The sequence below is a fragment of the Brachyistius frenatus genome, unplaced genomic scaffold, assembly GCF_029030835.1.
Source record: "Brachyistius frenatus isolate BFR_SWC_R1_liver_20210118 unplaced genomic scaffold, ASM2903083v1 Contig_148, whole genome shotgun sequence".
NCBI classification, from domain to species: Eukaryota; Metazoa; Chordata; class Actinopteri; family Embiotocidae; genus Brachyistius; species Brachyistius frenatus.
In genome coordinates, this window is record NW_027210747.1 from 556,350 (window position 1) to 581,773 (window position 25,424).

The 25,424-nt window shown below is 43.2% G+C and overlaps 1 protein-coding gene across 1 annotated transcript; it reads right to left on the reverse strand.

Moving 5' to 3' along the window:
- Window positions 1–559: 559 nt before the first annotated feature.
- Window positions 560–19,829, reverse strand: dcn (decorin). Its single transcript, XM_069715776.1, has 8 exons — window positions 19,246–19,829; window positions 11,152–11,384; window positions 6,734–6,846; window positions 5,460–5,673; window positions 4,936–5,049; window positions 4,413–4,506; window positions 3,611–3,749; window positions 560–2,159 (listed from the first exon to the last, which is right to left on the reverse strand). The coding sequence occupies exons 2-8, from the start codon at window positions 11,363–11,365 to the stop codon at window positions 1,959–1,961; spliced, it is 1,089 nt and encodes a 362-aa protein (XP_069571877.1). The 5' UTR covers window positions 11,366–11,384; window positions 19,246–19,829; the 3' UTR covers window positions 560–1,958.
- Between the last annotated feature and the right edge of the window lie 5,595 nt (window positions 19,830–25,424).

A 25,424-nucleotide genomic window follows, 5' to 3' on the forward strand; every position in this document is an offset into this window, starting at 1 on the left:
AGTGCATAAAGGGTGCGATAGAAGTGAAATTGATTGATGACTTTGAAAGCGAGGTTGAAATATGTTTCAAGCCAGATTTCTTTTTCGTTTATTCCTGTTTTGGGTAGTCGGCCACATCCCTTAGGACATATCTAAAATGAAACATCTGTTTTGGTGCATATTTTTCATTTGACAAATCCTTATCTTTATAAATTATCCCTCTCACTAAAGATACCAGTCTCTAATCATTTCAAAAATATTTGACTGAGCTATTTGATAGTGTTATTGCACATTTCTAGTCTTTGGCAAACTTTACTCTCATTAATGTCTCGTTTTAGCTGCAGCACATTAGCCTAATATGAGGCCTTGTTCTGTGTACACGTTGGTGAAGGTGTCTCATCTGCTTCTCAGTGCATTTTGTACCTGTGCCTCCTCTTGACCTTGTTCGCCAGGAACCCGCAGCCCTCTCTGCACTTGTGCCGTCGTCATTGTCGTGCCATCGTGTGACCTTGAGCCCATTTGTCAATTCACACCATTGATAATAATGCAAATTCTGGTCATTACACCCATCAAAAACTACTTTTTCCATTAGTATTTTTATTTTGTTCAGGACACCTTAGCTGGAGCCCCTGCTCCGGAAAAAAAGAGGAACACCTTTGTTGCTGATATATTAAGTCTGAGCTATGATAAGTGCTTGTGCCTTTAAGCAATGAGAGGTTTTTATACAGCATTTATATACAGCGTCTATACATACAACATTCACACCAACATGGGTGCTGTGGGCATGCCAGTCTACATGCACCCTCCAATTCTTCTTGACTGTTTGAAATAAAGAAACAAAAGAAATAAAGGGCAGGTAAACAATGAGAGAAATACATACACGCATTAACAAGAGAATCCAGAAAGCACCAGCTTCAAGTTGAATGGAAAAAAAAATTAAAGAGCATGCATATAAATCTTTGGGAATGGCTTTCTGTTTTTAAACATATATGGTTTATTCTACATTTTTAGAAGCTACTTTCACTTTGTTTGTTTTTTTTATGGAGAAGAGAGACAGGGCATGAAATGTGATGAAGAAAAAGTGTAAAAACACCCAGAACTAAAACAACACTGAAGTAAGCACAAGAAATCACAATGTGACAGAAGTCATGGTTGCTTTTATCTCTACTTGAATTGAGTACAATGCAAATAGAAACTCTGAAGTTCTTTTAAGGAGTGCAGCTCGGTAATGTTACACTCTGAATGCTGTTCCTAGTACACAGGCAATATCTAGTACATTCTAGTATACCAGTTGTTAAAGGTATTGTAAAACACAAGTTAACCCCCTCGCTGCCTGCTCTACAGGCCAGCTCTCTTAAATTCATACAATGGCTTCAGGTCAAAAACCTTGATCAAACTGGGATTTACAACATTTTCCACTGAGATTTCAGATGTTTTTCTTTTTGGTTTGGGTTCATCTCTGAATTTCAATTTGACCGCTGGATGACCGGCACATATTATGCACATTATTGTTACAGCATATGTGTGAGGACATTAATTGCAGTGTTAATGCTCGCCGAACTGGTCCTATGAATGACGTGCCTTGTCTGAGAGCATCATCATAGTTGTGCCTGGTGTTTGCTGCAAGCTGTGTGTGCACTAACCTCGAAGCTAAATATGGAAAATGATATGTCATGTTTGAAGTCCACGTCCGGTAGAGTTGTGAAATGAGTGTGTGTGTGTGTGTGTGTGTGTGTGTGTGTGTGTGTGTGTGTGTGTGTGTGTGTGTGTGTGTGTGTGTGTGTGTGTGTGTGTGTGTGTGTGTGTGTGGATTAATGACATAATGACATCATCATTTGCGGGGAGGCGGTGTTGGTGAGGGGAGGGTGGGGGGGGATGTCAGTGTTGCGGGGCTCTGGTCAAAAACATGCACACTTACAAAACTTTCACACGCTCACTCACAAACACACACAATTCCTCGCGGAGACACACGGGACGCTCTACTTCTTCCTGTAGTTGCCGAGCTGGATGGCGGAGCGGTCGAAGACGCAGCGGAAGGTGACTGGCTGAACTTCCCAGTAAGACACGGGGTTGCTGAACAGGCTGATGCCGGAGTACATGGCCTTCTTGGTGTTGAAGCCAGGAGGACAGAAGTCCTCTGTTCCCACAGCGGCGATCTTGTTGGCATGGAGGTAGACCACCTGGAGCAGGGATTTAAATCACGACAACATTCGGTCACTGAGTGAGATGTGCATGGCAATAATTTAGTTTTTTCCCAAATAAAGCAGACAAATATGATAATAATACGTCTCTGAATGAATGGTAACAGCTCAAGTAAGTCAAATAGATTTTTTTCTTTTGTCTTCAGGATGTTTAACTAAAAACAGTGAGCAAGGACTTCCTACATGAGAACAAACGTAGCTTTAGACGGGTAGGAAAAGAGGGGCTTAATACGATCATGAACACTGTGTTGTGAGCACAGTAACCTTCGTCATGGACAACTGAGGAAGATGAGAAAGCTCCTAGGAATAAGAGCAAATAGAAGGAAGTGCCACAAACTAATTCGGACAGACAATATAATGCTAATTACAGATTGCAAAGCCAGGAGATCCCAAAACAAAAGACTATATGCAGAGAAAGGTCACATTGAATTACAGTCATCCTATACAATGGAACATGCAAAAGCAAAGCAAGGAACAAAAAGAAGGAACGATCACAAAAACATGAACACCCCATAAAATCCTTTTCTGAGTGTAGATCTTAAAACATAAACCATCAGGAGAACCTGCTTTCAGTTAAGAACCATATTGGTGCTTATAGAGGAGGCTTCTGCTGCTACAACTGTAATGTTCAGTTTTAAAGGTCAACTAGAATTTTGTATTCTTTGGATTTTCATATAGAACATCCCAAATATTAACGCGTGACATTTTAAAATGCAGATATTCCCGCATACATATTTAAATCCCATGTTTGTGCCATTTACTACCATTTGCATTGTCCCAGTCTGTAACAGCTTGTTGAGAGCTATTTCGGAGAACTCTGTGTCATTTCTCCGCAAAGTTTGTACCATTAAAACGCGTGTAGTCACAAAGTAACCATATAAAGATAGTTTACAGGTGTACAGTATTGTGGTTTATCAGGAGCTGTAGAAAATTACCTCAAAATAATAAACTTTATCGTGATAAGATTGATGCAGCTGTCTAAAGAAGCCTAATGAAGTTAAGGTGAGGCCAAACTAAAGTTGAATGGCCTGGAATCGGGTCTGTTTACACACCCCCTTCTGCCAAAATCAGTACCAAAAGTAGCGTGACAGGCTACCAACATTCACCTCAGTAAACAAACTAAATGAATCCATGTGACTTTTGTTATTGAAGCCTTGGTTGACTTGTAATCGGGGCGAGTGAACATAAACAAAAACCAAATGCAACCAGGTCATCGCTTTCAGTGCAATTTAGATTTGAGAAGATTAGCTGTGTGCGATCACTCCAGAAGAAAATGAGGAGCATAATTAACATTTTGGATGAAGAGTTTATTTGCTGGAACTACATGCTTGCAACACCAATCTTCCTTTCATCGCGTTGTGCATGCAAACACAGATCAATAATCCTGTGATTGATGCGGTAATCAAACGAGCAATCAAACCGGCGTGTACCTGGATGTACTTGTGGTCGGGCAGGCCGGGAGGAACGCTGGTCAGAGCGTTGTTGTCGAGGTGCAGCTCTCGCAGGTGGGGTACGTTAGCTAGTGTGCCGTTTTCCACGGAGCCGATCTCATTGTAGCTCAGACCCAGCCTGCAGGAAGAATCAGCAAATTCATGGAAGAGTTTCAAACTTCACGAGTCACGAAACCAAGACGGCGACATTGTTTGTCTCGTGTTAACAGAATCTTTGTTGGCAAATCCCCCAAAAAAGTGTGTCAGCATGCAATCTTGCGTAATAATCAGAGCAGAAATCTTATTAACATTTTTTTTTTTTTTATAAGGAAACACATTATTATGATGATCCAAAAACAATGGTTTTGGTGTCAAATATGGTTTGACAGATAATTGCTTTAGAAATAGTTGTAACAATGACTAGGAGACTGTGTCCGACGTATGCGTGTTCTCAACATTAGGAAATCATTAGCAGGCGGTGTGAACGGACATTTTTGAGTTGAGTTTAACATTAGAAAGTTAAGATCAAAAACTGGAATAAGAATAAATGTACAAAAGAGAACGGTTCACAAGTTATTGAGCTTACAGCTGTGTAACTGGTATAATTTAAGTAAAAACACTGTATGGCTCTAGGAGACTTAAATCAAGAGAATCTTGGGAAATGAAGGGGAAACTCAACGTGCAGTTATCCTGTAATTGCTGGTTGAGTGGCAACTTTAGCAGTAGCTGCATAGTCTCACCTAAAAGTTAAAGATAGTACACATTAATGTTTTTGAAAACGGAGAATCTTAGTCGTTATTACTTAGCCAGGTTCTTCAGGCCTTTGAGGCTCTCAGGTGTCACTTTGGTGATCTTGTTTCCATCCAGGTGAAGCTCGGAGAGAGAGCTGGGAAGACCTGCCAACCCACAAGAGAAGGATTACCATCAAGCACAAAGTGAGGACTTGAGTAATAACTACCTTCAGAGTTTACGTGACATTACGAGACCATTTTTACATAGAGACCATTTGCAACCCCTAAATTTGCAGCTCATTTATCAAAGAGTGTCTATTTCTAGTCGATCAAATCTAATTGCTTCTCATTACATGTATCATTTTACTAAATACATCTCCCACCCTGAGATCGGGTAGTTTTGAATTGCTATGCAGCACAGTGTGTTTCTTCTCTTCCACACTGAGCCCATTGTTTCACTGTAGACTAAAATCAAATCATGCATTCTTTTGACAGAAGATGGCTGTTTTTGGCCGAGCCTGACTGGATGTGAACTAGGATTAAGCCAAATCCTCTATTAGCGATTATTTGTGGAAACAGACATGAGAGCTGTACCTTTGGGGATCTCTGTGATGTTCGTGTCGGCAATACGAATGTAAGAGACCCTTTTCAGGTCGGAGAAAGCACTGGCATCGACTCCTGCGCTCTTCAGAGGGTTGGACCCGAGCTCTGAAAGGAAAAAAAAAAAAAAAAAAAAAGAAGAAGCATGAAGAAACAATTGAGGTCACTTAAAGAAAAACAACATGTCGATGAAGTTAATTTGACTCTTGGTGTGTTACTGGAATGAAAAGCTGATTTATGAGAAAAGACTTGGGCAAGAGAATTCTTTCTCCACGCCAGATTTCCAAATTTGTCACAGTAGGATCATAATTTGCATATCGCAGCGTTGTAAGTCATTGAATCCACGTATTGAGCTTTAGTTGATCAATGACGCTTTTATCTTATGGAAAAGAAAATCATACAAGTTGGAGATGAGCTTTCTAGGTGGAAGCAAATGAAGGTGCTTCTTGTTGAAAGAGAAAACCTAACACATCGCGTGTAATCGCGCATTAACAGACCAAAGAAAGATGACTTCCTACCCATGACAATGATGTGAGACATGCCCTGGAAGGAGGCCTTCTTAATCTTGGTGATCTCGTTCTCATGGATGCGAAGCTCCTGCAGGCTCTTGGGCATGTTGGCGGGCATCTCCTTCAGCATGTTCTTGGACAGATAGAGGCGCTGCAGCTTGGTCATGGGGGTGAGGGCCTTGGCGTGGATGATGGTGATTTTGTTGTTTACGAGGATCAGAGCCTAGAAGGAGGAACACCAGGGAAATGTTATTCTCTGTGTAGTCGAGCTGTTACCACCATCTCCACAAACACCTCGGTCTTGTAAAAAAATAAAAAAAATTGGAGTCGGAGGCATTCGGTCTGTGTAGTGAAGTCAAAACCGGCGGCGTTTGGTTTTCCACCGGTTTTTTCTTTTTTTTTCAAAATCAAGTCTGTTCTTGTTTAAAGTTCACATCATTGTTTGGCATTCTTTTATTATGGAACTTGAACTTTATTTGAAATTTTACACCTTGGTGGCTTTCACTCACTCCACTCAAACATTCATTGCTAAATGCGGCAGTCAAAAAAAAAAAAAAAAAAAAAAAAAAAACGAGCTGTACTTTCCAGATGAGATTCAAAAGCAAGACACGTTGAGCTGCGCAATTGTGTGACTCTCCGACCCGTTGCCTGCGCTTTCAAGATGGAGGGCCAAGTTCAGGTCCACTATGACTATGCTTTTTCAAAAGAATCTCACCGTCGCTGTTGCACTATCTTGGAGGCAGACGTGAGACAATGCGAGGTATGTGGACCGTTCCCCTAGAGAGGCCAGTTACATTACAGTGGAAACAGCTCTCGCTGTCAGACGGAGGTACTTATTGCAAGGAAAAAATGCTGAAGGAGTTCGGAGGTGTGAGGCTGCGAGGCTGCGAGGCCTGCGGGTGAATAGTTTTCGCGCACCTGGAAGAGAGGTAGTGCCGGTATTCACTGTGTCTGTGTGGCGGGGATGGAGGGAGGAGGAGGAGGAGGAGGAGGAGGAGGAGGGAAGAGTTCAGGTGGAAGGTGATGTAGACTCATTGAGAATGATTGAATTTCACTCTGAGTTGTTTGAAAATGTTTTGGCAACACACTTTACAAAGCACGTTATAATATGCTGGAAGAAGGATTTACTTCACTGCTTTTCTCTCAAAACAGCTGCTCTATCGTCGCAAAATAACACCCCCCCACCCCATGGTTACACAAGACCACGCATTACACAACATTTGGAAATAATGCGCCGCGCACCGACATGCAGCTCCGCAGGCGGGAAGTGAAAGGTGTCTTACGTGCAGCCCTTTGAGGTTCTTGAAGTCGTTTTCCTTGATCTCTGTGATCTTGTTGTTCTGCAAGTCCAGCAGGGTGGTGTCGTCGGGAATGTCCCCGGGAACTGCCTTCAGACCTGGTGGGGGATATTTTCATGAGAACCAGATTAACCGGATTGTTCTCTGTGTGACGGCTTAGCGGCACACAGATGCAATAAATCCATCAGAATGATGGATGATGGAGTTTGAGGCGAGCCGGTGACGGTCCCGGTTTAGGTGCTGAGAGGTTAACCACACTCCGACCTCAACAGGAAGTGGTTTCCAAATGGTACGCTACTTGTCTTCACGAGTATATTTAGGATGTTTGGTAGGCAGTTTGCAACAATTGTAGAGTTTGAATTGCATGCTGGAGATTTATATTCCTGTAAATCAGGCAAATTTGATCTTAAAGTTTACGTTTTTTTTGTTTTTTTTTCTGCCAGAGTTGTAACTGTTTTGGTGTTTTACTTTGAAGAGTTTTGTGTTTGTGCTTTTTTTTTTTTCCTCACTAATTGGAAGTGGGCAGGGCTTATTTGGGAAAAAAAATATTTCATATTATTCTAGAATTCAAGAATTTAGCATTATCTGGATCAAAATCTGATGACAGTTTTGTGTTTGTTTGCGTATGCTGCCAGCACTATTGACTAAAATGAAAATGACAATGATCTCTACAACTTTTCAGCTCCACCATTATGTAATAAAAACGCCTGCATAGAACAAATAATATGAATACAAATCAATTCAAGAACTACAACTATCTGTCTCTTATTTGACACATTTTAATAAAACTATCATATTAACTATTGAGAATCTGAAATCAGATCCATCACTAGTATAGACGACTCTTAAACTGGCCTCTACAGTCCTGATGAAGCAGACGAGTTTTTTTCAGTCTTAAACTTGAAAGTTGAGATGTTTTCTGAACTTAAACTTTGACTGTTGCTTTTTCAGTCACGAACATTTCGTGTCGCGCAGACGTACTTTGAATTTCGGGGGCTGCAAGCTGAACTGCTCATGTGCCAAAGGGACCGAATAACTTTTTCAGGCGGTCTGAGGCACACATGGGGGAAATGGACCTTTTTAAACAAATTTCCTTTGGACTAAGTAAGCGACTGCATACCTGGACACTGAGGTCACGCTTAATCATTTTGCTCGGACTGTAGCGCGGCACGTCATGGACACGGGGACACACACAAAAAAGAATGGCACCTGTAGTGAAAGACTATTTGGGTGAGGGGACTGGTTTGAAAAGTTTGACCAAAGATGGCTGCGAGACAAACTTTTCATGCATCCGTGGTGACGGCAAAAATACACAAAGATTCATGATGGGCAGTTTACATTCGAGAGGAAGAGGCGTACAATAAACTGTTTAGCAAAGGAGGGTGTCTCCGGTCCACATACGTACGTCTGGGACGGACTTCGTCTTAAAAACTGATGACGACTTCTGTTCAGCTCACCCAAACATTACTTCCAGCTGGGTTTGTTTTTCCGTCGGGCTTTTTCAGCTTGGCATTGACCCGCAAAACCATCACAGCTGTTTGCGGTCACCGCCGTCATTACAGCAGCACACTGTATAGCTCTACTCATGCACATTGTTTTTCATTGTTCTCCTCTCAAAGTCACACTACCGTGGCCCTTTCTGCTTGAAATATTCATTTTTTTTTTTTTTATGTGACTCTTGCAGGCAAACAAACTTTCATAAAATGAATAGCCGGAATATCCCTTTGAAAGAAATCCTAGTTACTGCAGACTGTTTTAAATGGATCTATTAGTGCTTGTGGCGTCAGTGAGGAGTTCAAAATGTCAAGATATCTCATTTGTCAAGATTTAGGGCAATGGTTTAATTTGGTTATTGCTTAGAGAAAAATAATACTTATGGCCAAGAATCAATTTGCAATATTTGTTGCCTTTTTTTACCCTGACAAGATGCTCTTTAAGAAATGCTTCCTGTGACAAACAATGAGGAGACAATGAAGAGTTTGTGATTATCCACAATTCTCAGAAAATATATTACAACCAAACGTAATCTAAATTTGAATTAACACAGATAATTCCTGCATTTTTAGAAATGAAAAACTGATAATAATACTGTCCTTACGCTACTAAAGAGGAAATGTTTTGTTTTGATGTCAAATAAACCAAGGAATAACTTGGTCATTTGAAACAAAAATGATTAGTGCTGTGATTCGTTACAATGATGACAATAATATGACAACAAGCCAGTGTAAATGATCTGAATGTCATGTTTCAGTCAGCTTCTCAGTTTTCAGCTGATCGCCACTTGGCAGGTAATAAAACAACGGAAATGAGAGTTTTCGTTTGGTCTCCGCTGTTTTAGTCACTATTAGTCACTCCGTTTAAAATCAAAGTGATTTAGGATATCAAGCGTGTGATTGCTTTGGACTGGACTGGACTCATGTGCGGCATTTCCAGGCATTAATGACACCATTTACTGTATGTCATTGTCGGGGAATGCGGCTGGGCAAGACAAATCGATGCTGTAATATCAAAAGCTCCATTTGCCTCCTGGGATTGATCAAGTTTGGATTCATCTTTGAGAAGTGCGGCTAGTTGTGATGTGAAATCTGCTCATTTATTCAGTCACTTCTTTTAAAAGTTGCAGTTTTAATCAGAGAAGCTGCTGACTGTGCCGTTAGTTAGATTTCCATACTTGTAACCGGGAACAAATGCCTGCGCAGTCTATTACTAACAGACTTGGCTATTATAATCATAACTTTTTGAACCCTTGTTTTGTCACTTGCCAACTGGAAACTGGAAACTTACTGAGAAAAATTCACATCTCCAAAAACCTGGGAGTGCTTTTAAATGGTGAGCAGCCTCCACTGTTGTACCCAGGCCTGTGTTTACTTGTGTCCGAACTCATGCATTTGCGTGTCTGGGCGTGTGTTTGCATGCATGCATGTCCGTAGGTCTGGGGAGCAGATGGGAATGGGGAGGGTGTGTGTGTGTGTGTGTGTGTGTGTGTGTGTGGGGGGGGGGGGGGGGTTGTCGGGGCCAACAGTGCTAATGCAAGAGTGGAGAATCAAGTCTTTGGGGGAAAGTTGTGCTGCTAACTGCACCAGCAGGAATGATGATGTAATGGAACCGGCCTTTTAGTGAACATCACTCTCTCCTACTGTCTGTCTCTCGGATCACCTGTCTGTCGCTCCAATGTTGGAGCCACCTGCTCATCTGGGTCTGTCTGCCTGTCTGCCTGCCCGCCTGTCTGTCTGCCTGTCTGTCTGCCTGTCTGCCTGCCCTGCTTCTCCTCCACACCATCAGCGATCATTGTTCTGAATCTGAAACATCTCTCGTTTAGTCATGTCTGCCTACTCCCCCATCGGTGTCACTCCCCCTCCTTCATCTGTCTCCTTGAAGCTCAGGCCCCTCCCTTTCAAAACAAAAGCAGGGCCAAGAAAACTACCAAACGGGACAGTGTAGCAAAACACTTTTATGTAATAAGCAAAAGTAAACGAGGTCGGGGCTTTTCCGTGACAGTGTTGGTGAGATGACTCAAACTGTTGCTTATGCTGTACATCAAATTAGAGAAACATTGCAGATAAGCTCCAAACAACAAAGATGACAATTGAGTAAATTGTTAAGACTGTTGCTGAAGTAAAGTGCTGATTAGGTAATTGTAGCGTTCCACTGTTGATAAATAACCTCGGTGAGATTTAGCTCGACAAACACGTTCTAGGTGATTTGAGGCAGAAGGATTCGTTCAGGAAGTCCAGATGGACCTTCAATCCCCTCCACTGCTTAAGAAAACAATTTGCCCTGACAGCGCAAATAATGCAATTGTTACAGGAAGTGGAAAAAGGCTCACAGCATCTGTGAACATTTTAAAAAATCAACACTGGTGTCGTGTTCTCTGGAGGACTCGGTTCACAGTAATTCGTAACACATAACACCCTTCGAATGACCCTGTGGGTTTGGGTGGAGGGAGGAAAGTCACTGACTATTTCTGCTCTTTAAAACCAATAATGTCACTGCACAATAAAAGTACAGTAAAACTGCTGCAGCCCCCATCTGACCTCGATATCTGATCCATCAGAGTGAGCTCAGCCGCGTGGAATCCGGGCCAGAACACCAAAATGGATGTGGACAAGAAGCTTGAGACATTTTTCTTTAACTTGATGTTTTCTACATTGCACCATAAGAACCTGAAGTTGTTCATTCAGGCCACATCGCCTTTAATTGGTTGTTAATTGGCTACAATTCTACTCGTGTGGAGTTTTATAGTCTAACCGTGTTTCACCTGTCTGTTGATCAGAGCATCCACCCCTCCCACCCCCACCCCACCCCATACCCCCACCCCCACCGTCAGCCCTAAATGGGGTACATCAATACACAGAAAAATAACTGTACACTGTGAACCGTCACTGGGAGGTGTCTCGTCTTACCAAGGTCAGAGCACTGGATCACACGCAGGTGGCACTGGCATCTGAAGGGGCACCTGGGTCCTTCAGGCATGGGAGGGAGGCCTACATCCACAGTCACCTCGGGCACTCCCGATCCCGCGTCATCCTCCATCATGAAGTCTAGGAAGCCGGACTGGCGGAAGGGCAGAGCCCAGCAGGCGGTGACCAGGAGCAGAGAGAGACAGGCTGACCTCATGGTGCTGCTAGCAGGGAGCCTGAGATGAAACGATTCAAAGATTAGGTCGGATATTCTTTGAAAATAGTTTATTAGTTTTTGGAAAACCAATCCATGCTGTTTAGCCGCCCCGTGTCTTGCGCTGTGGTGTTCAGAAACAAAAAGTAATAAGACAGGAGAGAAAACATTGAAGATTGTTTGTCCCGCAGTGAATCTAGAATGAAGATAGAACAAGTGACACCGATTTAGGTCCAGGGAGGCAAAAGGTGAGGGGGGGCGGGGGGGGGGGGGGGCAGGGACTGGACGCTTAAACACTTCAGTATAACAATTAAGCGAGGTTGGTAAATGCACTATTTAACTGGGTTTGTTTTAGGCAGAAGGTAAAAGGTGGTGGAGCGCAGGTTGGTGCAGAGCAGGTTGGTGCAGAGCCAAATGAGAAAACTACACATTACTTTGCCAGAAGGGACAACTTAAAGGGTATTTGTATTGCAAAGCATTAGAGAGAAAACCAAAGCAGTCTACCTCTCCAAAAGTGATGGTAATTAGATCTGAGGAATTTGCCTTTGGCTATGTGCTGTCTCCAAAAACAGTGATTCACAACAACTTTCGTCAGCTCGTGCCATCTTCCAAATGTGTAATTGAAACTTGAAGATTATTTTTAAACTGGATGGTGTTTAGCACTACATAACGTAACTAATGTAACTTACATCACGTGTTTAATGAAACTCGCACGACAAACGTATTTACGTACACTGAGCCGAATAGGAGGTGGCGGAGCGTCCTATCGGTCATATCAATGGCAGTGACGATAATGGCTATTTAATGGTTTGATAACATTCAAAGCAGGCGTTTTACATTTTTGTGCCATTTATTACCTTATTTTAAGCATCAGCTCTTTTGCAAGCTAATCGGGAGTCTTCACACACTCTTAATTAGTGTTAATTGAACTCCTTTACAATATGTCCTCATGCACTACGTAAACTAGAAGTACCCATATTTAGGAATCCCTCTACTTTACTGTTCAATTCACCAGCGATGTTTGTTGTTGATAAATTATTATACAATAATATATTATGCAATTTGCTCTTACAACAGAAATACACAGCATCGCTTTCTGCACCAGCAGCGTCTGCGTTAGCTTTTACAGTAACGCACAGGGGACGCGTCACAGGGGATTTCATGACTGCAACTTTACACCACTGTATTCAAATGTAATGAACCGCAGTGATCTAAAATACAGCGAGGCAGCAAGTGGACTCAGTGGGGAGAATCCTACTTCCTTGCAGTCGTCTATTTCTAAACACAACCCCAACACAGTTCACGCATACACACACTTTCTCCCACTCGAAACGCAGTGTGGACATCCATACAAACTTCCTGACCTTTTACGCAGTGATGCACGCACGCACGCACGCACGCACACACACACACACACACACACACACACACACACACACACACACACACACACACACACACATTTAGAGTCTTAAAGACCCAGCAATCTGCTGGTCATGCGTGAAGCCAGAAGTTGCTCTATCCCTCGTGGTGCCACAATAATTGAAGGGTGGATTTGAGCCGCAACTGCTAACAAATGATTTGGGAGCAGCTGGTCTGCATCGGACCTTGACCTGAACATCATGACCAGGATGATGAAACGTGCCCAAAAAAAACCTCGGTGTGAGCTGGTTTATATGGTGTGTTAGCATACGTAGGATGCTTATAAGCTGTTGCATATTTTATCACGTGAGGGTGTGTTGGAATGTTTTGAAGTGTGAAAAAAATAAAGGAATAAGTTGATGGTTTTATGTGTACTAATGCAGGTGCCAAAGGATGACTGGGTATCTGGGTATGTGTGCATCCTATGTATGTGTGTTACAATCTTTTTTTTTTTTTTTTAAGTTTAAGAGTGTGCTTGTGAGAATGAGAGGAAGAGATGTGCTGACGTAGTGTAAATCCAGGTTAGGGCTACATGAGGTCACGGCTCAGGCTGACTCTCAACACGAGAGGTAATTATAGTCTTTGTCCACAGAACAGCCAGCGCTTCGACACACTGTACCGCTGCAGTCAAGTGGTTACAGCGCTTTGCATACAGTATGACCGAGCTTGAAATCACTCCCATTCAGAGAGGGACTGTGCAGGATGGGGCGTCTCTGCATCTAAAAAGTTCTCCCCCCCCCCTCTTGTTCTGGTGCTGCGAAGCTTAAAAACCTGAAAAAAAAGACGAATTTCGTAGGTCAGCCCTTAAATTCTGGAGTTGTGTCACGCCGAGTTTAATGTCCAGATGCAATATTTTCCGTGCCGTCTCGAAACATGATGTATGTATGATAGCGGGATGTGTTGAAAGAGAAACGGCTCCGGCCTGAACATAGAGCAGATCCAGAGGACATGTTGTTCCAGTCATTGACAGGCTGACTAATGTTGGCTGTGTTACGGTCTCGTATCTAAGCAAAGCTGAAAGTTCACTGCAACAAAACCCTTGTCTGCAGACTTGGCAGCAGCGTCATCTTTTTGGATTTAGGGATGTAACGCACTCCTCAGTGCTTGTCTTTGTAGTTGCCTTTTAAAGGTCTGTTCCATCCAGCGTAGATGCCGAATCGATTGGGATTGTCCCGTTACGTGAATTGCCAATACTCAAATTTAAAAGTCTTGATCGGACTTTTCATCGAGCTGCTAATATTGTTAACTCCTCACATCTGGCACGTCTCGCAGGCTGAAGCACTCCGAGTTATCTACAAAGTGTACCAGCTCTTTTTTAAAGGAGCAGCAATGCGCACAGAAGAACAGAGGTTTCCCCCGCTGGTTGCTGAACCCGATCTCCCTACTTTGACCTGTGGCTACGAGCACATTAATAGAAATACATGAGTATGTTTACTGGTGCCCCTCGTGTCCTGCCATCAATCTGTCAACCTTTGTCTATAAACACTTCGGCAGCTTTTAATGGAAGAAGAAGAAGAAGAAGAAGAAATCTCAGACTGAGCTCTGTGAGCGTCACTGCTACTTTCTAAGTCATATTCGGGCTCGGGAGTGGCTGATGAAGGGAATAAAGCAATTTGAAATAAAACCAGGAAAAAGGAATACAAGAGATTTTCAGGGATTATAGTTTGGGACATTTGCAATTTGTGGCAGCAGCTTCAGAATGAACTTGAAGTGGTATTAGTGTTATTGAGTTGAGGGATTTTGGAGAGAGAGAGCTAAGGGTCTGGACGGTGAAGACATTCATGGCTTTATGTCAGAGATATAGTGACTAAATAAGGGGTCGGCCAAGGTCTTTCTTCAAGCATGAAAGCTGCTCCAAATTGCAAACATGCACGAGAACAGCTCAAATTCGAGGCTTTTCCCAGCTTTCTCCAATGCGATGAACCAATAGACACAACACACGAGACGACCTGCTGGGCGCCGGGCGTCGCTTCTTTCGTTACCAGCCTGCTCAGATGTGTCCACAGGCCCTGCAGGATGACCTGACCCCCCCCTCCCCACCCCTCCTTCCATGCGCACGCACACACACACACACACACACACACACACACACACACACACACACACACACACACACACACACACACACACACACACACACACACACACACACACACACACACACATACACACACACACACACACATATACAAACCTGGAGACTCTACTGAACATGCGACACTGGCTCCTCAAACACTTTCGTGTGTACTCAGCCCAGAGGGCTGTCAGAACAGCGTGCCGGAACACGACTGGACCACGTAAACGCTGCATCTCGACCGGCATCAGCATTTCTAATCCCCTCAAAGAAGCTGCAACTCTTGGTAATTAGATAAAAGACCTCCACCTTATCATTTTCACTTTCTCCCCGAGGAGTCCTGGTGATCACACCAAGCGAGAAAAAGGTTCCAGCTTTTGTGCCCTGCAGCTTAGAAAACACGATCTGACTTTTGATGCTATTTTCTTAAAGCCGATGCGTTGCCGAGATGGCAGTTTGATATTGGTTTTGCTGTGATGTCATGCTTATAGCCTTATCCAAATTTGTAATTATTTACCTGTTACTCAGTGGAGTTAGTTGGCTGTTGGGCAAACCAGTTGTTGACTGAAAAAGTTCCCATCAATCAGCTGTGTTATTTGCGTAAATATATTCACGGAAAATAATTGCATTCTCAGTTGTTTGCTTAATAGTTCAGGTCAGCGTTGCTTCACTCGAGCGAGATGGGCAGTATTGTGTTGGTACGGCTGTATGCCAGCTTGCAAGATGAAAATTAGGACAGGCATTATTCCCAAGAAGTGGACTGACACTAATGGGTAAAAAGTGGTGGACAATCAGTTTCCTGATTTTCACCATCAAGAAAACATTTGAACAAATGCAAAATTTGACACACAGGGACAAAAGATATCATCATGGCGTAACAAGATCAACATGATGAAGAGATATTCACCCGGTCGGTGCTTCACAATGCTTCTTCTCATGAATCAAACCATTTAGTTTCTAGCATAACTCTGAAAAAGTAATGTTGGGCTTTATGGTGACTTTTTCAAACAGATTTGGATGAGGATGTTGATGTTTTTGGACCGTTGGTCTGTAACTTAAGACGTTTCTCTGACATTTTACCGCGCTCAGACAAATGATGGTTTAAAGACTTCCAAAGAGTTTGAAAGAGCTTCAAAAGAACATCAGACGCAGATTGAAGCAGAATCCCCAGAATCGAGGGATAGGTACAGACAAAATGTTATCGAAATGACAAAAGCGATGGCAGCTGCAAAAAAACTTTAGTCTGAGTTTTCAAAGGTCATGTTGTTAGATAACACCAGCCGTCTCCATCTTCTTTTTCTCATGTCTCTGTAACCAGCGATTCATCATTCCGTGAAGATAAAAGGGGTGGAGGTTGACATTTCCTGTGGTGGCGGCATCCTTGTCAACTCTCCTGTGTCTCTCTTTTGTCTTATTTCTTTCTTTCATCCCTTCACCCTCCCTCTTTGTCTGGCCCCAGCATTACTAATGATTCCCAGACAGGAAGCAGAGCTTGCATGAGGGAGTAAAGTAATTTTCCCTTCATTGCTTTGTCACTTTCTCCTCTTTGTTGCTGCCCTTCCATTGGAATTTCCAAGCTACCAGTCGAAGGAAAACCGAACAACCGACAGCAGCATGGGAGAGGACAGCAGCAACCTAATTTGAGCAAATGAAACCACGATGGACAGAACAATATAAAGCAGACGCCATCATCCTCCACCCTTGTCCGCTACCTTCCTCCTCCCTTCTAAGTCTCCACAGGCCTGCTTCTGCCTCTGCAGAGCGTCTGTCTGCAATGAATCACGGGAAGGTATTTACAAGGCCAAGGGACATTTAAAACACGTGTGGCCCTTTTAACCCATCAGCAAATGAATGTGGGCTCCCCTCCCACATGGTTGCATAAACACATATGCCCAAACACATAAGTGTGATTGATAACAAAACTGAAATAAAAAAAAACCCCCACAAAAACAATAATTTTATGAGCTTTGTCAGCGGACATCATTCGCAACAAATTTCAGGGGGGATTTTTGTTCGTGAGATGAATCGGAAAATATGCACAGAAAAAGCCAACAAACAATTTCATGGCCAAAAAGTTCTTGTAATCTGAGGAAGGCTAAATCAGATTGGTCCTCCATGTATGTCTGCATGGGATGTTTTTGGCTCGAAGACACCCCTTTAGCCAATTACATTCACATGAAGTTCTTTATACAGCTAAATTAAAAAAAAAAAAAGTGTCAGTCCCATAACTATTACTGAAAGATAATTTTAAGGGTCTTTAAAGTATGCCTGCTGTTTGGAGTCACAGTATGAGAAAGCCAGTGAGTGGTTAAACCACATTTCAGCTGTTCCATGAGAAGAGCTGTCGGCCTGCCATCAACCTCAGTCCCATTATCAACAGTCTGTGCTGCACAGACGTGGACGAACTGCCCAACCTTCCTCTCCCTTTCTTCTCTTTCCATCTCCTCCTCCCATTTTGTACTCTTTTCCTTCCTTCCCCCGGCTTCTCTCTCCCATAGCTTATGGTATTTTCTTTCTGTCTGACCCTTAAAACTTTGGCCAGAAAGACTGACATGTGGAACTTTCTGGTATTCCAGCGAGCAAAGAGGGGGAAAAAAAAAAAGAAGAAAAAAAAGACTTCATGGCTGATGTCCATTCAATTCCATTGTTCTATTGCTCTTTTTGACCCAGAGACTTGAAGTCCAGATGGAAAAAATGCAGCCCCTGAGTGCAAATCTGGGCCTTGACTGCTCCAACCTTCCGCTCACTCATTTCTGGTTCAGATGTTGAACATCTGCTCGGCTCAACTCGAAAAATATGAACTGGTGAAGCACTTTTATTGCTCTGAGTGTATTTTTGTACCCAGCGTAGCGTATTCCTCTTTTAGCCTCAATTCTATTCTAAGTGACATTTTTCGGACTATTTTGTTTGTCTCCCTTGTTCAGTTTCACTCCTCTCCATTCAGTGCCATTTGAGTGCAGCTTAGCCTTATTAACTTTTTTTTCCCTGCTGGCAAAAAGGATGTAATGAGTTAGTTGAGAGTTGTGCAGTGGCTTGCCGGGAAGCCTTCAGACCTCTCTTTGATAGAGGAAGCTGTACCATTATGGGATTAATGGCACTGTGTGTTGCCAGGTAGGCCCTTTTTTTCATCTCCTCTTCAAAGTCTCTTACTTTAAGTTGCCCCTAGCAATTTGGTTGCTGTTCTGCTTCTGTGAAAACACAGCAGCAAAATGCCACGGTGGGCAGAGAGAGGTACATATTGAAAAGAAACAGGGCTAGCTGAACAGACAGATAAGAGATTGGGGTTAAAATGGTCTGGCTCGCACTCTCAAATGAACTGCTGAAATGGAAAGTGTGAGAAGCCCTAGAAACAACTTTTCCAATCAAAGTGTTGACAAGCAGTAATGGGCTGAATCAACACAAAGAAATCCTTATTGTTGCTTCAACTTTCTTTTTTTTTCTCCACTCGTTTGCCTGCCCAAAATGCTACAGGGAGAGAAAACAAATGAAAGAAAGCTAAACAAAGAGAGAAAATGGGGGGGGGGGAATTGAAGCAGCTAATCATAAACTTTTCCACTGACGTTAGCAAATGATGACAAAAAGAAGCAACCAAGTTAAGTGGGGGAAAAAAATAAAAAAAAAAAAATCAAAATTTCCACCCTTTCCTCACCCAAACCCCTGTCTTATAACAATTACAAATCTGATTCACTTGCAAAACACAGGTAAAAGAATGCACTCGCATAAGGGTTACATCTAAACAGTCAACAAATAAGTGTCCAAACATGTCACTTGTAAACTGAGAAACTGCTGAAAACATCACAGGGCAGTCGGTGGTGGATACTTTGGAGGTTAACGACGGGCCAAAAGAGTACATTTTTTTGGCAAGAGGAGTGAGGTACCAGCATCAACAGCGCTACCACACCCCCTTCCCTAGCCGCTTGCTCTTTTCACTGAGTTGTATGCAGATTGGACTGGGAATGATTAAGGGCTCACATCACAAAGCCAAGAGTAGCCGTGGGAACAAGACCTGGAATAAAAACATATCTGGAATATATACAACACACACAAAAGGGGGCTGCAGAGGGAGATGGAAGCAGTGTAATGTGTGAAAAAGAGAAACAGACACCGAAATCCACTTTAACACACACACACCTATACAAACATGTAATTGCAAGTATTTAGGTAATAATCAGCAAATACTGTGACTTTCAGAAGAAGAATAGATTTTTCTTTTTCTTTTCCACGCTTCATTTTTTGGTCAAAGTGCATTTAAATGATACAAAATCTGGCAACGGTGCTATTCAAACTCTTCTCAATCTCCTCACTCTTCACTCCCAACCCCAGATTGCCCATTAAAAAAAAAACCCACAGATCTCTCTGCTTTCCAGAAGTTAAAGCATCGACCTACCTGTTCTCAGTGGAAGCTAGGCAAAGAGAGTAGAAGTGGATGAGATGAGCTTGACTCCCAAAATCCAGTCGAGTTGGGGGGATGAGACTGAAGTGGCTGAGAGGGCCTATGGGGTAATTGGACTCGGAGCGCGTGCAGCCAAGATCAAGCAGGTGTGCTCTGTCACAACAAGGGGAGGAGAGAGAGAGGGAGAGGGAGGGAGAGAGAGAGAGAGAGAGAGGAGAGAGAGGGGGCGAGAGAGGACCAGCGCAACAGGAGAGAGAGGGGAGAGAGACAGTCGGAGGGAGGGGTCCGACCGCCGAGCTCCTCTCAGGACCGAAACAATTGGTGGAGAACTTCCCCTGTTCCTTCTCGCCGTGTGCTCCAAAAAACAGCTGGAAATGGAGAAGGGAGGAAGAAAAAAAAAAATTAAAAAAAGAGAAAAAAATAAAAATAAAAAAAGGGGAAAAAAAAGAGACAGCGAGAAGGAGAAAAGACAGAAGGGAAGAAGAAAGGAGGGAAGGGTAGGAAGAGAAAGAGGCAGTTTGAGTTTAAGGCAATAAGCAGTGATTCGGCTGGCAGCCGCCCTCACTGTGACATCTGGTAATGATAGGTCCTGTGTGGAGCTGAGCGGAGAACGTTGCACACAAACTCTCCTTCTCCCTCTTTCACACTCCGTCATTCATCCTCATTCAGCCGCCATACCGTCTCCCCCGAGGAAAACAAAAAACACACACACACACACACACACACACACACACACACACACACACACACACACTCTACACACACTTTTGTCTAATGCAGCGAGATTGATGCCTCCCCCTCGTAAACCTCTTTCTCTTTTTTTTTTTTTTTTTATAACCCCATCTCCCAAATCTTGATTAGGTTTGTTTAGGTTGCCTTCATGAACGAGCTTGAGTTTTACGAGATAAAAAGAGAGGAAAAAGGGAGGCTCTTTGGGGGACGATGTGGGAGGTAGAGGGCTCCCATTCTCAACCCTTGTTCTCGCTGGTATTTCTGGTGAATCTCGAGTGAAGAATGCCGAAATTGGACATTTTTGCAGAAGCCTGAATTAGGTTCTTCTTTCCATTCTGGATAACTTTTTTCTTTTTAAAAAAAAAAAAAAAAAAAAACTAATGCTAATGTTTTTTAAATTCCAGTTTGCCTACAAAAGCAGTTATGCTATCAGCTATAGAGGTTCAGAAAAGATTGCAGTTCATCTCAATATATTAGCTAATAATCAAAGGAAAAGAGAGGGGCTAAAGTAATACTTGCTGTGGGAACCGTCTGTACAAAATCGTGGGCAAATCCAACCAGTAAGAAGTCGAGTCAAAACTTTGACCTGCAGGTGGCGCAGCACAGTATCACGCCAAAGCCTGCAATACAGCCATCAGTCCACTACAGGAAAATGTGTGAGTCATGTTTTGTCACGCCATGAAAAGTACAGGTGTGTTTATGGCAAGGGTTGAAAGAAGGAGGTCATGTGACGGAGGCCTTTTTACGAAGTACAGAATTGTTAAAAGTCCGAGTGGGGATTGAACAAACCCAGGATTTTTCACCCGCAAGACCAATGTGCGAGTCAGCAAGAAAGTTTTTTTTTTTTTTAAGAAATCTTTTCCTCACTAGTTTTGGTGTCTTAACTCTAACCATGTGGTTTTTATTTTTCTAAAGCTAACCACATGGTTCTTCAAACTTAAGCGTGGCAAGACGTGACAGTTTGCCGTCGTAGGCCGGTGGGTGTATGACATGTTTTGGCCTGATGGATGACAATTGATGAAAGTCAGAGCAACACCATCAGACCACTCCTTGGCGCACCGGTAATTAACCGTGAACTGCTGAATCAACCAACATGGAGGTAACTCCAAGAAAAATATATCTACTTCCAGCAGCTACTCTTGTCCTCTGCTTCGTCTTTGTCTCTTGCTCTGTCCCTCCGAGGCTAAAAAGGATCAGATAGCAAGAAGAGCAGGTTCCATCCTGTCCGGCTCGACTTGACTGTCTTTCCCCGCAAAAGGCAAAGGGCAGACCACGCACGTGGTCGCCCCAAATGTGTGTCCAAATGCTCCAGAGGACTGTGATTTCACAGGTTTTTGTACAAGTCAACGACCTCAGCTAAAATGCATTACGTCACCTGGGATCCACGCTGTCATCCGTGGGCCACGCTTGAGCTTAAATTGAGTCCACACGAGGAATGAAGGAAGGAAGGAGTCGAGCGTGGAAAGAGGTCAGAGGCCGCAGGGATTACAGCATGATGTGGAGTATCGGATAAAACCAGGTGTCCCGACGCTTGAGATCATACCTGGCACACTGTTCAACAATGGAATCGAGCGAGGAGTAAAACGTCTGCATCGCTGGATCTTTGGAAGACGATGGAGAGCGGGCCCCCTTTTATAACTGTACGGAGGCGGTTTTGCAGTGAGACGTGGCTGTTTTGGAGATGTGGAGGTGTTGTGGAGATCTAACCTTTGACCTTCTGGTTACTGGGTGGCCTCTGCAGCCGAGTCTTTGAGAGGAACGCCGAGTCGAGCAGATGGACCTGACCTCCCACGGGCAAACACGAGTTGAAGATATTTATGGGGGATCAAAACAGAGCCCTATTACAAACATTAATTAAAGTCATCCTGCTGCCTTTGTTGCCGGGTTTTACTATCGAGGGAAAAACGTGTGGGATAGGATCGACGGACAAAAACAACAGCTTAGATCAAGCAAACGGAGTTCTTTTTTTCTTTAAAGTGGGATTGGGGGTAGCCTTAAGGTTTATTATGTGTGTAACTCCAAAAGAAATCGAAAGGCTGCAGGTATTATTACTTATAACAAGGTTTCAGAAAGAGGTCAAGGGGTCGATGTCAATTTGTGCCCTCAGTATCGTTCTGTTTTGCTGTAAGTCACAGAGGATTTGCCAGAAACAAAAGGGCAGTTCAGTTATCTGGATGTTGACAGCTGTGATCCTCTGGGCAGAGACTCTCCGAGCTCGTCTCAGTGAAGCGACTTGCGTTCGAGGTCATTTTGAGACCATTTTTCAAGAAGGATTTTACAAATATTTTACTTGTAGAAAATAAAAGTAGAGGATGTGCTTGTAGTTTCGTGCAGACCGTGTGTTGGTTTTGGCGTGAAAAGGGGACATAAAGAGACATCTGACTTCTATAGCTTTGTTTGCCTGTGCCGACGTGTTCAGTTGTGGTACTAACCTGCATCTTCATTGATCCATCACTCAGCATGCAAACGCACACATATACGCAATTTTCTGTAGAGAGCTGGAGGCTAAATATACGCTTGGTTTCACCTCCATGGATTCACAGTATTTCTCTATTATTTGGCACGCTTCCCACCATTCATACAACCTCACCTCTACATAATGAGAGAAGGTTCCCCCCCTTTTTTTTCTCCGCCAACTGAGACGACAAGAACAGTCAAAAACGCAGCTTACCACCACTCTTACACACACTCTATCTCCACCGGTGTATAACGCATACACAAAATCATTTCGTGGACCATTAAAGCAACTCGGTGACACCCTAAAGTGAAATGATGTATGAGGACATTAAAGTCGGATCATTTATGTGGAAGTAAAAAGGCTGTAACTGGCTGTATCTTTAAGTCTGGGCAGGTTTGACGGATGGAAGCTGGACAATGGGTGTGGTTCGAGTGAAAGATGTAGCCTGAGGGGACGTCTAGAGGAACCAACTTGTTTAAACAGCCTACCTTTTTTTTTTTTTTTTTAGTAGTGAATGGATGTCATTCCCCCGATGTTATAGTATTTGACAGCTGTTCTAATTAAAAAAAAAAAACAACTAGAAACTGCATATAGATTTTTCTGTGAAAACAAATTGAGTTTACTGAAGATACTCGTGCTATGACGGCTTTTGTGAGGAGTTGACAGTGTTGCACCCTTTTTTTTTTTTTTTTTTTAACTTTGCAGCAAAGTGGAAATTGTGTTAGCTACTCTCTGAGTTTGCTGACGTCGGCCGTAGCTTCTGGATAAAGGGATACCTTTGTTTCTCCAAGATTTGATCAGCTGTTCCTGGATTTGATGGTGGCATTGTGATTTAAAATATAACTTCTTTTTTTTTATATATATATAATATCGTGGAACAAGACAGATGTGCAACCTGCAGAGTCATGTCTTTGTCATGTTCTCACATACCCGCAATGACCTGGCAGGTCGTTTGTGGTCAGCTAGACGGCTAACTCTACTTCACTATAATGAAAAAAAAAGACGTTTCATTTCGAGAGTCGGAGCACTGGGAGCCTTCATGTGGCTCGATTTACAGGAGAAGGGTGACTCTGAGTTGCTGCATGTGTGAAACTGTAAAACCAGATGGCAGCCACACAAAGTTTGGGGGATTTTGTTTCTGCAAACTTTAAACTAATTGAACAAAGTTAGCGTTTAGCATTTCTGTCATCCTTCCCAGTGTTAAATATTCCAAAAGATGAAAATCGCCTACAGTCCTTCTTCCCTGCAGTATAGTTCATGGTTTACCTGCACATTGGTCACATTCCTCTACAAAGAGGCGGTTTGTTTGTCCGTCAAATGCTCATGGGGGACCATTCCCGTTGTTGGTGTGTCATTCTCAATGACACACCAACAGAAGCCTTTAAAGGAGTGAGTGCAGGACTAAACACACAAATCCCATCCCAGAGTCTCCTAAATAATTCACCGGCAGGGAAGTGGAGGAGATCTGTCATTCCCATCTATGAATGGAGTATCTCTGCTGCGATGGACAAAACAGGCCCATGCTCTCACACACGCGCGCACACACACACACACACACACACACACACACACACACACACACACACACACACACACACACACACACACACACACACACACACACACACACACACACACACACAAATGCAGAGTAGAGGCTCCAGTGATGGCAGTGACAGGCCGACAATCGGGTTCTGGGCCAGTGGTACTGTGGGAAATGACCTTATTTGGACCAATCAAAGTGAGGCTGTGTGGTGATGCTTATTCATATGATAATTGGTGCGGAGGAATCCCGTCAGCTTGGTCCACTGTTTACACCCTTTCCGTTAAGTTACGCAGGACCCCGCACACGCACAACCACACGCACAACCACACACACAACCACACACACAGACACATTGACACACAAAGCCCGTCAGCTGCCAGCTTTAATGGGTATTTTTCATGTTTGAGGTGAGATGAGTGTGTTACTGCCAGTCTGATAGCCAGTAACTCTGCTATTAGTGGTCTTGTGAATTTTTTTTAACTAAGCAGTCAAAGTACTGTAGGACAAGCTGTTCCCATTTGCAGCCATTCGTCATCTAATACTTGACCCCCCGGTATCAGATTCTGCAGTAAAATGAGTGCGAACATGGCTGATTGCAAAGCTGATGAAAAGATAGGGTGAAAATAACCATTTGCAGGAAATGCTGCTAAATCTCACTCTTCGTTCGATGTCCCTTTTAGGAATTTACTCCAGATTAGTAGCACTGGAAATTGGGGAAGAGGTGGATGACACCAATGCTGCACAGCATAGAAAACGGTCACCTATTGTCACAACAATGTACACGCACACAAAGGCCTTTTCAAGGAGACTACTCTTGTCTGGCATTCACTCCTCCACCTCGGCCCCACATGGTTCTTGGGTGGGGGTGGGGGGTGGGGGTGGGGGGTGAAAACGGCACACAGAGGACTGAAACATGCTCAAGTAGTGTTTTGGTATAAACGTGGCCATTCAGGGCTGGCAGGACTTTGTGTCTCCATGGTGACAGACTCCTGCGTGAAGTGCGAGAGGAAACACTTCACCAGCGGCCAAGTTTACATGGCATCCTGTAATAAAGGAGAGGAATATGGTGAAATAGGCAAACACAGCTGCCTGGCTGGTGAGCAGCGTACCATTAAAACACTGATTAATTGTGATTGCATGGTTTTAAAAAGAGGGGGAATGATTTGGGTTATTATAGATCAAGTTTTTACTAACCCAGCCTGTACAATAAAGTAGAAAATAATGACAAATTTGGGTGAATGTCCAGTCCGTCTGCCCGGTGCAGCTTTTACAAAGTAAAATCATTCATGTAGTCGCAATATAAATACCTCGTCAAACACAGATGCCTGGCAGCTGAATACTATGGAATTAAAACGTTGATTTAATGTGATTGCATGGTTTTAAAATGGACCAGTGGGATTAGGTTCATGAACAACAAGAGGAGTTTTGTAATGTGAA